This window comes from Limanda limanda, chromosome 14, assembly GCF_963576545.1.
Source record: "Limanda limanda chromosome 14, fLimLim1.1, whole genome shotgun sequence".
In the NCBI taxonomy this organism is placed as follows: domain Eukaryota; kingdom Metazoa; phylum Chordata; class Actinopteri; order Pleuronectiformes; family Pleuronectidae; genus Limanda; species Limanda limanda.
Genome location: NC_083649.1, coordinates 1161454 through 1173225, shown reverse-complemented (window position 1 = coordinate 1173225; position 11772 = coordinate 1161454). Strand labels below are relative to the sequence as shown.

Genomic DNA, 11772 nt, shown 5'->3' with positions numbered 1-11772 from the left:
TCCACGCTGCAGCTCCAAAGTCGGGATTCTGCAGTGGAGAACATTTATTATTACATTACATTACATTTCATTTAGCTGACGCTTTTATCCAAAGCGACTTACAATAAGTGCATTCAACCCTGAGGGTACAAACTAAGAACAACAAGAATCAAGACAGTAAAATTTCTTCGAAATAAAGCAAAACTACAGAGTGCTATAAGTAAGTGCCATTTTAGTGCTACCAAAGTGTTAGTTTTCAAAAGTGGTTAGTTTTTTTTTTTTTTTTTTTTTTTTTATTATTCAAGGTACAGTCGGAAGAGGTGTGTTTTTAGTTTTCGGCGAAAGATGTGTAAACTTTCAGATGTCCGGATGTCGAATGGGAGCTCATTCCACCATTTAGGAGCTAGGACAGCAAACAGTTGTGATGTTGATGAGTGTTTAGCAGTGAAGGAGGAACGAGTCGTTTAGCTGAAGCAGAGCGGAGAGAACGTGCTGGTGTGTAGTGTTTGACCAGGTCCTGGATGTAAACTGGACCTGATCTGTTTACAGCATGGTATGCGAGTACTAGTTGTTGGGGGCCTAACAGGAACAAAGGCCCCAGAACTGAGGCCTTGTGTGACATTCCGATCCATGTAACAGTATTTTGGAGGGAAAAGTTTGAGCTTCCCCAAACTACAGTGACCCCTGCTGTGTCTCTAGCCGCGCCTCAGATTTGATCTCTGACCCCCCTATTGGCCTGAGACCTTTAGCCCCGCCGGAGGGGGGGAGCCAGCTCACAGATACTATTTAATTTCCCACTCATCTCAAATCTTTCTTTCCAGTTCCAGATACAGTAGAACTACCATCTCAGCTTAGTTCTTAGTGTAGAGGACACAAAGGAAACACATCTTGCAGCTGTTTGACCTTTCTTAAGTTTTACTTCTAAAACTTTATCTTTTTGTAGTTCACTTTAGTCTAAAGCTACCCTTTTCTAATCCAGTTTAAGCTTAACTTATTCTTTTTTAGTACATCGTAAGCTTATTTTTCCTTATTTTTCCTTAAAGCTTTTAATTTGAACAAGCTTCTTTTTAAGTTGCTTTTATTTTGAAGAGAGCGCGGCAGAGAATCCCCTCACTCGCTGGCCGAGCTCAGAGACATTTCCCCCGCCATCTACGGACCATCTGGACACGGGTGTCCCTTCCTGCAGACGGGCACAGACTTTGCCAAGGAGAACGAAAAGCATCCTCTCCGTTTCGGCCCAGCGTCATCCCGCCGCCGTCGCCGCGGCTCCGTGATCATCTTCCTGAGGTCAGGAAATCATCCACTTCCTCCTTCCGGGATTCGCGCTACCCCGGTCGTGCACGAAACCCCGCGAAGCAACACGAAGTAAGAGACATATGTCTGGGCATAGTTTAGTTTTATACTTAGTGTGTCTTATTTGAATGTAACTTGATAGAAAGACCGCCGTGTCGATCTTATTGTGAAAAGCGCGCGGTGACGACCCGGCGCTTCCGGTTTGACTCGGCTCCCTTCAGGTCGGCCTCACTGAGTCGTGAATCTGTTAAAAAGACACCTCTCACGTAACTGGTTTGCCGGTTTCACTGTGAGATCGCCTCTGACGGCGTTTTTAAGATCATCTCCGATCTGTGTTACTACTTGCTCTCTCTCTCTCTCTCTCTCTCTCTCTCTGTTGTTCGCTCACATCCCCCGACATACACATCCTCACACACACACACACAGTCACCTTATACATAGTCATTCTGATATCTAGGCCCCTGAACGCACCTCGACGCCGTTCGGCTCTAAGGCTAAACAAAGACAAAGAACCCCATTTCTCCTCTCTCAGCCTTGTCTCACGAGTGTTTAAGTCAGCCATCTTTGACCATCTTGGCTCTAAGCCCTCGACGCCATTCGGCTAAAGCTAAGCTAAGATAAAGAATCCCTTTGTTCTCACTCGGCCTTTGTCTCCAGTGGGTTCAAGTCGGCCATCTTTGATCAGTCTGATTCTAAGCCACATGGTCCGGCGGCCATTGACTGTAATACACATCGAGGCCTGCCTCCATTCAGGACTCTAAACCTCTTAGGCGACTCCGCCATCTTGAGTTGTAGTTCTAGCTTATTACATCACCAATTCTGTAGTCAACCACCAGGGTTAAGCCGGCCCTCTTAAGACTCGTGAGTCATCGACCCCCCTTCTTCCTCTCTCTCTCCCAGACACACACACACACACACACACACTCACACACACACTCACACACACACATACACATACAAACACAGCTTTATCAGAAGTATTGCAGTGTGATATATTGTGATGAATGTGATGTGGCTGTATTGTGTATAGCAGATTGTGTTAAGTGAAGAATCATTTTGAACAACATTGACTTTTATAGCTTCTTTTTAATAAATCCTCTTTTATACTTAAAGTATTTGGATCTTGTGATTGTTTGTGCATGACATTGTGAACACAGTTGGATAACTATAGCCAGTGCTCGAACTCAAGCCTTCACTGTTAATTATATAATCCTTAATATCCAATATTGAGATTATCAATTTAACTTTATCAGATGAGACTGATATTTATAGACTAAGTTGCTGGTCCCTGTTTACCAGGGTGGTGCCCTCTTCGAGTATTAATATAGATAGTATTATTCTTAAATTGATAATTTTATTGTTTTGACTAATTATTTCATTATTCTTGGTTGATAACCTTAACATTGTTAATTGACAGCTTGTACTTTCTAATTGATAATTACTTGTTTTTCATTAATAGTTTGTTATTCATTGATTGATTATTCTTAAGTTTTCCATTGAGTATTTAATTATTCTTAATTGATAAACTTTATTATTCTCAAATTAGTGATTTAATAATTCTTAATTGTTAAACTTCCTTATTTACTCATTAATAGTTTTATTGTTATTTGATTACTGATCATCTTCAATTAATAATCTAATTATTTTTAGATAAATAATCTTTATTGTTTCAATAATCATATTCCATGATTATTGATAATTAGCCAACAACGAGTCACCCTTCTATTGCACAACATAGTGTTTTGAACCGGATGCGGGCAGCCACTGGTAGCCAGTGTAGGGAGCGGAGGAGCGGAGTAGTGCGAGTGAATTTAGGTTAAAAATCAGTCGAGCTGCTGCATTCTGGATGAGCTGCAAAGGTCGGATGGCAGTAGCAGGTAGACCTGCCAGGAGGGAGTTACAGTAGTCGAGGCGTGAGATGACCAGGGCCTGGACCAAAACCTGCACCGCCTTCTGAGTGAGAAGGGGACGTATTCTCCGGATGTTGTAAAGCATGAATCTACAGGACCGCGTTGTTGCAGTAATGTTGGCAGAAAGGGAGTGTTGGCAGTCGAGTGTCACACCCAGGTTCCTAGCAGTCTGAGTGGGGGTCAGCACGGAGTTGTCAAAGTTGATAGTCAGGTCATGGGTGGGAGAGTTTGTCCCTGGAAGGAAAAGTATTTCAGTCTTGTCAAGATTAATCTTCAGGTGGTGAGCGGTCATCCACTGAGAGATGTCAGTCAGACAGGCAGAGATTCGTGCTGCTCCCTGTGTTTCTGATCGGGGAAAAGACAGGATTAGTTGGGTGTCATCAGCATAGCTATGGTAGGAAAAGCCATGTGAGTGAATGACAGAGCAGAGAGTGTTGGTGTACAAAGAAAAGAGGAGAGGACCCAGGACAGAACCTTGAGGGACCCCAGTAGTGAGAGGACAAGGTTCAGAAACAGATCCTCTCCAAGTTACCCGATAAGTGCGTTCGTTGAGGTAGGAAGAGAGCAGGGAGAGAGCAGAGCCTGAGACACCCAGGTCCTGAAGGGATGAGATCAGGATCTGGTGGTTCACTGTGTCAAATGCAGCAGAGAGGTCTAGAAGGATAAGGACAGAGGAGAGAGAGGCTGCTCTAGCAGTGTGAAGCTGCTCAGAGACAGCAAGGAGGGCAGTCTCAGTTGAGTGACCTGCCTTGAAACCAGACTGGCGAGGGTCAAGAAGATTATTGTGGTTCAGATAGGAGGAGAGTTGATTAAAGATTGCACGCTCGAGAGTTTTGGAAACAAAGGGAAGAAGAGAGACAGGTCTGTAGTTATTTACTGCAGACGGGTCGAGGGTGGGTTTCTTCAGGAGAGGATTTACTCTTGCCTCCTTCAGAGATTGAAGAAGGCGTCGCCAGAGGTGTGTACGAGTACTGCCCCTGAAGCGTGTGGCTCCGCCCACTGCCCTGCCTGGGGTCAGGTCCGTCCCTCACAGCATCAGAGACAGTGTGGACATGGACATTCCAGACCTCTGATGTCACACTGCTGGACATTTAGGAGAAGAATAGTAACAACCAGCGAGGCTCATGGGTAATGAGCGCCAGTTGTTGTCAGAGAGACGACATGTCACAACAGGTTTTCATGTATTTATCAGATTAATAATAAACGTTCGTTTATCAGATGTGACTCGTATGATTTCTGTGGAACAATGACAGCAACTGGGACACGACGACGTTCACTCTCCACACAGACCTGTTGGTTTGTAGTAAATCTGGTTATATATATATTCACTGATGGTCTTTATATACAGTCACTGATCATCTTATAAACAGTCTCTCATAGTCTGTATAAACAGAGCAGCTGTTGGCCGTTGCTAGTTTCGCTTCCTGTTTTTCTTGAAGATGATGATGCTGAAGATGATGATGATGAAGATGATGATGATGTAACGCTCCCCTCGTCCTATCAGAGCAGCAGAGCAGAGTCTGATGTCGGTGGCTGAGGTAAGATCGTCTCTTCTTCTCTGCTTTAAACCCTGTTTAGTCTCTTAGTTCTTCGTGTTTCTTCTTCGTGTCTGAAAATGAAACTCAAACAAACTGTTTACATTGAACTTTGAACTTTTATTTAACAAAGTCAATAACAAGAGTCCGTCAGTTTGGTGTGTGTGCACGTGCATGTTCCTGTACTCATGTCTCTGTGGGGACCATTTTAAGCATAGACCCTACAGAGTGAGGACATTTTGAGTGGTCCTCACTTTTATTTGACTGTTTGATGGTTATGACTTGGTTCCAGGGTTAGAATCAGGTTTAGGTTTAGGTTAGGTTTAAACATTTAATTGAGATGGTTAAGGTTAGGGGCTCAGGAATGTACTATGTAAATGAGTGTCCCCAGTAAGATAGAAATACAAACGTACTGAGAGATGATCACGTGCAGGATCACGATTAGTTAGTTCCTAAATGGTGGAATGAGCTCCCACTCGACATCCGGACATCTGAAAGTTTACACATCTTTCGCCGAAAACTAAAAACACACCTCTTCCGACTGTACCTTGAATAAAAAATAAATAAATAAATTTAAAAAAAAATAAAAAAAAAAAACACTAACCACTTTTGAAAACTAACACTTTGGTAGCACTAAAATGGCACTTACTTATAGCACTCTGTAGTTTTGCTTTATTTCGAAGAAATTTTACTGTCTTGATTCTTGTTGTTCTTGGTTTGTACCCTCAGGGTTGAATGCACTTATTGTAAGTCGCTTTGGATAAAAGCGTCAGCTAAATGAAATGTAATGTAATGTAATGTAGTTAGTTAGTTAGTTAGTTAGTTAGTTAGTTAGTTAGTCAGTTAGTTAGTTAGTTAGTTAGTTAGTTAGTTAGTTAGTTAGTTAGTTAGTTTATCAGATTTTATTTCGGTTATGGTTAAAAATGAGAAGCGGTGGTGGCTGAAGGTCGGTGGTTCGATCACAGTCTTCCCCATCTGTCTGCCGTAGTGTCCTTGGGCAAGATACTGAACCCCCAAATTGCCCCTGATAGAAAAAGTAATATCCATGGAGGCACAGTATGAATGTGAGTGTGAATGGAAAAGAACCTGTACTGTAAAGTGCTGTGAGTGTCATTAAGACTAGAAAGGATCTTTATATTACAGAGCATTCAACATAAAGTATTGGTCCGTTCCTCTCTGGTGTTTCAGGGTCTTTCATCCAGACGTGTGTGACTCTTCATCAACGGACGACAGCAGGTCAGACGTGAACGTTTGCTCCTTGTGGCTGCTCATGTTTTAAAGGTTTCAAATGTGACACTGGAGGAGGATCTAAAGGAGGATTTGTTGAATGCAGAACATGAAGTGAGTCTGAAAACTCTTCAGGACATTTTTTTACTTGTGTACTGTTTGTTCTATCTGACAGAAATGGATCCTGATGGTAAGAGACGTGAGGCTGTTCCACTGTATGAGGGGCAGTTTAATGGGTACCCTGAACAGCCGGGACAGTTCGGCCCTCCTGGACAGTTCGGCCCTCCTGGACAGTTCGGCCCTCCTGGACAGTTCGGCCCTCCTGGTGTAGTGGTTGACCATACCACAGTGCAGATCTCCACTGAGCCCCCCCGGGACCACATCATCTGGTCCATACTCAGTCTTTTCTACGCAAACATGTGTTGCCTCGGACTGGCAGCTCTCATCTGCTCGGTCAAGGTGAGCTCATGTGTGACGTGTTCCATCATTCACAGACTTGGTGTGAAAAGACCTTTACTGTGAAAGGAGAAAAGCCTGTAACACAGACTGAGGCTCCACCCACACTGATACAGTTCAAATTAGAACCTCCTCCGTCCACACGAACACACCAACAACACATGTTCACTGACTGAAATAAGAGGATCAGATTGAGATCAGTTCAGTTTTTGTAAGTTTTGTGTTTGATGATGAATCAAATTTGAAAATGAAAATGCTTTGGTTCTTTCAGGCCAGAGACCGGAAGATGGCTGGAGATATGGTTGGTGCCCGACACCACGGCTCCACCGCCCGCACACTCAACATCGTCGTTGCATCTCTGGTTATCGTCTGCATCATCATTTCTATTATTCTCTTGATCTATGAACCATATGACTCAATGTACATCTACGACTTTTGGGGCGGCAGGTTGTAAACGAGCTGAGTCGTCAGCTGCTGCCGCTACGTTCCTTTGATCTGTCACATTTTATACCTTAAACATGTGAACACGACTGATTTGTGTTTGTGTGTCCAAACTGTTTCATTTGACAATAAAAGAGTTTCCTAACCCGTGTGATTTGATCAAATTGTTACAGAACATTTCAGACTTAAATCTGAAACAGGACGACAGCTACAAAAAGCTAAGAACAGTTATGAGAGAGCAGATTCAACGTTAATAAATCAGTGACAAGTGATTTAAAGCTGCCACAGACGCTCGTTCATTATTATTCAGGAAGTACCTTTTCAAAATAAAAGAAACCATTTCAAAATAAATGTATCAAAACTTTGATTTGTTGTGCCTTGTGTTTGCAGGGTATGAACAAAATAAACAGGGAAAATTAGCAATAATAAAACACAATAAAAAAACTACTACTAAACTTACTTTAGTAATTGATACATATGAAGTACAGTTTAAGGCAAGGGGAGGTGATTGATAAAGTTTTCTTTAAAATACAAGTTAAGTCTTTCATTCTCACTTTCCACCTTAAAACTATGAAATGAACTGAACTATGAACTCGTTCAGAATTTAAATGGTGAACTATGAACGTGAACTACTCATGTTTACTTGTATGAACTGAACTTTGAACTAGTTCATGAGGTGTGAACTTGCCCAACACTGGTGGTAGATGCTGCATAGAGTGGATGATGGAGTCGATGTCACGAGAGCTAGAGAAGGATGGTGAACAACCAACAAGCGGAAGCATCAAACTTTCTGCCAGTTGAGATTAAAGCAGATGAAGAAAACCCGTGGCCACATCTCAGCAAGATGTTTGTAGACTAGTGCTCTAAAGGTGGACCAAAGTTTAACCAAAGTTTAAATATACAGTGGGACAGCGACATTTAAACTTTTTATTTTAGCTGTCATGTGGTTCATGTCTTGACATGTCCTCCCAAAAGTTCTTAAATGTTGTGTTGACATGTTAAATGTTTGACATGTTTAATGTCATTGCACTTATATTTGTAAAGATTCTACTTTAATTAAAAATAACTGTTTTTGGATTGGATTTATGACCCCTTGTCCTTTTTTGCACTGTATAGGAGCGGCCCCCATCAAGTTGTTGGAAGTAACTAAGTAACTTTTACTTAAAGTACATTTTAAATGAATTACTTTTTACTTTTTAATATCGCATGATGTTGAAGCAAGTATTTCAATCTGTTGACAAAGATAATGACTCTAATCAAGTCCAGTCATCTGGTGGCTCTGAGAGCAAAAGGTCATCCTTTTTCAAATCTAACCGCCCATCAAGTGTCAAAAGGTCGGAGGTGGACATCTACCTGGATGCACAGACCAATGAGGACTGCACGGAGTACATAGTCTTACCAAAACGGACAAAGCTGTTTGTCACATACAACACAGCCCTCCCTGCGAGCGCTGCAGTAGAGAGGCTCTTCAGCACTGGTGGCCAGATCTTTAGGATCCAGCAGAAACAGGTTGGGAGGGGCCAACTTTGAAAAGCAATTGCTTTCAAATGCCAACAGAAAGCAGAAGTCTAGTCTGTGGACTAAGCACGCGTGTGTGATTCTTTGATAAGAACATTGTTTACATGTTTGTTCACTCAGAGGTTTGAGTGTCAGTCCCATAACAGAGGGGAACCTGAGTTCCACACGGTGCCGTTTACAGTATAAAGAGTTAAAAATGAGTTTTTAATGTTCAAATGTCATCAGTACTTGTTCAGCTGTCCAAGATATATTTCAGGACTTTGTCTGAAAAGTGAACAACCTACCTCTCGTGAGCTGTTTGATAAAAATGGCCATCTTGATTTTCATGTTTCATTTCATTTTAATTTCATGTTTTTTTAAATATTATATAGCCTACATTATTTAACTGAAGCCACTTTGTAAAGGTAGCTGCAACAGACAAATAAAACAAACCCCTAAAAAACGTTTTGTCCTCTGTCCACTTATTTATTTTATAAATTTAAATGACAGAATTTAAGGTCCAGCCTAATAACTGGTTTCAGAGCAAGGCATAGCACCATGATTTGTTGTGCCTTTGGTTTGCAGGGTATGAATAAATAAACAGGCAAAATTAGTAATAATTAAAAAAAATGTAAAAATATATTTCTTTTAGGAATTGATACATATGAAGTACAGTTTAAGGCAAGTGGTGGTGGTGGATAAAGTTTCCTTTAAAAGACAAGTAAAGTTTTTCATTCTCACTTTCCACCTTAAAACTATGAAATGAACTGAAATATGAACTAGTTCAGAATTTAAATGGTGAACTATGAACGTGAACTATTCATGAGGTGTGAACTTGCACAACACTAGTCTCCATTTACAGTCAGGGATCATATTTATATACAGTCACTGATCATATTTATATACAGTCACTGATCATATTTATATACAGTCACTGATCATATTTATATACAGTCACTGATCATATTTATAAACAGTCTCTCATGTTTTTCTTGATGAGGAAGATGATGATGATGATGATGATGACGTCACGCTCCCCTCGTCCTATCAGAGCAGCAGAGCAGAGTCTGGTGTCTGTGGCGGAGGTAAGATCGTCTCTCTTCTTCTCTGAACTTTTATTTAACAAAGTGTGGACCGGCTCGGGAGCTGCGCATGGACACAGTCTCTGTGGACTGAAGAAGGGAGGAGACCAAGTTTAGTATCTTGCGCAGGCTGAACACATTTATTACGAGCTGCGCATGCGCTGAGCCTGTGTTTACGGTCTCCCTTCAGGATCCACCGCTGTACCAACAGCACCACCTACTGACGAGGAGTATAACTCTCATGTGAAACTGTTAGAACAGTTCAGTTGTCTTTCAAAAACTAGGGAGGTATCTGTTAAAATAAAGACTAAATGCATAGCATTACATCAGTTTAGTGTGTGTGTGCATGTGTGTGTGGGTGGATGTGAATGTTCCTGTACTCATGTCTCTGTGGGGACCCTTTTAAGCATAGACCCTACAGAGTGAAGACATTTTGAGTGGTCCTCACTTTTATTTGACTGTTTGATGGTTATGACTTGGTTCCAGGGTTAGAATCAGGTTTAGGTTAGGTTTAAACATCTAGTTGAGATGGTTAAGGTTAGGGGCTCAGGAATGTACTATGTAAATGAGTGTCCCCAGTAAGATAGAAATACAAACGTACTGAGAGATGATCACTTGCAGGTCCACGGGTCGTTAGTTAGTCAGTTAGTTAGTTAGTTAGTTAGTTAGTTAATTAGTTAGTTATTAATTAGTTAGTTAGTTAGTTAGTTAGTTAGTTAGTAAGTTAGTTAGTTAGTTAGTTAGTTAGTTAGTTAGTTAGTTAGTTAGTTAGTTAGTTAGTTAGTTAGTTAGTTAGTTAGTTAGTTAGTTCGTTAGTTCGTTAGTTAGTTTATCAGATTTAGTTTGGTTAGGGATGAAAATGAGAAGCGGTGGTGGCTGAAGGTCGGTGGTTCGATCACAGTCTTCCCCATCTGTCTGCCGTAGTGTCCTTGGGCAAGACACTGAACCCCCAAATTGCCCCTGATAGAAAAAGTAATATCCATGGAGGCACAGTATGAATGTGAGTGTGAATGGAAAAGAACCTGTACTGTAAAGTGCTGTGAGTGTCATTAAGACTAGAAAGGATCTTTATATTACAGAGCATTCACCATAAAGTATTGGTCCGTTCATCTCTGGTGTTTCAGGGTCTTTCATCCAGACGTGTGTGACTCTTCATCAACGGACGACAGCAGGTCAGACGTGAACGTTTGCTCCTTGTGGCTGCTCATGTTTTAAAGGTTTCAAATGTGACACTGGAGGAGGATCTAAAGGAGGATTTGTTGAATGCAGAACATGAAGTGAGTCTGAAAACTCTTCAGGACATTTTTTTACTTGTGTACTGTTTGTTCTATCTGACAGAAATGGATCCTGATGGTAAGAGAGGTGAGGCTGTTCCACTGTATGAGGGGAAGTTTAATGGGTACCCTGAACAGCCGGGACAGTTCGGCCCTCCTGGACAGTTCGGCCCTCCTGGACAGTTCGGCCCTCCTGGACAGTTCGGCCCTCCTGGTGTAGTGGTTGACCATACCACAGTGCAGATCTCCACTGAGCCCCCCCGGGACCACATCGTCTGGTCCATACTCAGTCTTTTCTACGCAAACATGTGTTGCCTCGGACTGGCAGCTCTCATCTGCTCGGTCAAGGTGAGCTCATGTGTGACGTGTTCCATCATTCACAGACTTGGTGTGAAAAGACCTTTACTGTGAGAGGAGGAAAGCCTGTAACACAGACTGAGGCTCCACCCACACTGATACAGTTCAAATTAGAACCTCCTCCGTCCACACCAACACACCAACAACACATGTTCACTGACTGAAATAAGAGGATCAGATTGAGATCAGTTCAGTTTTTGTAAGTTTTGTGTTTGATGATGAATCAAATTTGAAAATGAAAATGCTTTGGTTCTTTCAGGCCAGAGACCGGAAGATGGCTGGAGATATGGTTGGTGCCCGACACCACGGCTCCACCGCCCGCATACTCAACATCATCAATGCATCTCTGGTTATCGTCTTCATCATCATTTCTATTGTTCTCTTGATCTATCAACCATACATCTCACTGTACATCTACGGCTTTTGGGGCGGCAGGTTGTGAACGAGCTGAGTCGTCAGCTGCTGCTGCTACGTTCCTTTGATCTGTCACATTTTATACACATTTCATACCTTAAACATGTGAACACGACTGATTTGTGTTTGTGTGTCCAAACTGTTTCATTTGACAATAAAAGAGTTTCCTAACTCGTGTGATTTGATCAAATTGTTACAGATCATTTCAGACTTAAATCTGAAACAGGACGACAGCTACAAAAAGCTAAGAGCAGTTATGAGAGAGCAGATTCAACGTTAATAAATCAGTGACAAGTGATTTAAAGCT

General features: G+C 41.8%; 2 protein-coding genes across 4 annotated transcripts; both read left to right on the top strand.

The window, feature by feature from the left end:
* Window positions 1-4655: 4655 nt before the first annotated feature.
* LOC133019465 (interferon-induced transmembrane protein 1-like) lies at window positions 4656-7206 on the top strand. Of its 2 annotated transcripts, none has more exons than XM_061085955.1 (4): window positions 4656-4720; window positions 5906-5953; window positions 6120-6403; window positions 6672-7206. In XM_061085955.1, the coding sequence occupies exons 3-4, from the start codon at window positions 6122-6124 to the stop codon at window positions 6852-6854; spliced, it is 465 nt and encodes a 154-aa protein (XP_060941938.1). In that variant the 5' UTR covers window positions 4656-4720; window positions 5906-5953; window positions 6120-6121; the 3' UTR covers window positions 6855-7206. The 2 variants fall into 2 exon arrangements, with proteins under 2 accessions (XP_060941938.1, XP_060941939.1); XM_061085956.1 differs by having other exon boundaries at window positions 5906-5998.
* A 2167-nt stretch (window positions 7207-9373) lies between these two features.
* Window positions 9374-11636, top strand: LOC133019057 (interferon-induced transmembrane protein 1-like). Of its 2 annotated transcripts, none has more exons than XM_061085404.1 (4): window positions 9374-9423; window positions 10545-10592; window positions 10759-11042; window positions 11311-11636. In XM_061085404.1, the coding sequence occupies exons 3-4, from the start codon at window positions 10761-10763 to the stop codon at window positions 11491-11493; spliced, it is 465 nt and encodes a 154-aa protein (XP_060941387.1). In that variant the 5' UTR covers window positions 9374-9423; window positions 10545-10592; window positions 10759-10760; the 3' UTR covers window positions 11494-11636. The 2 variants fall into 2 exon arrangements, with proteins under 2 accessions (XP_060941387.1, XP_060941388.1); XM_061085405.1 differs by having other exon boundaries at window positions 10545-10637.
* Window positions 11637-11772: the final 136 nt, after the last annotated feature.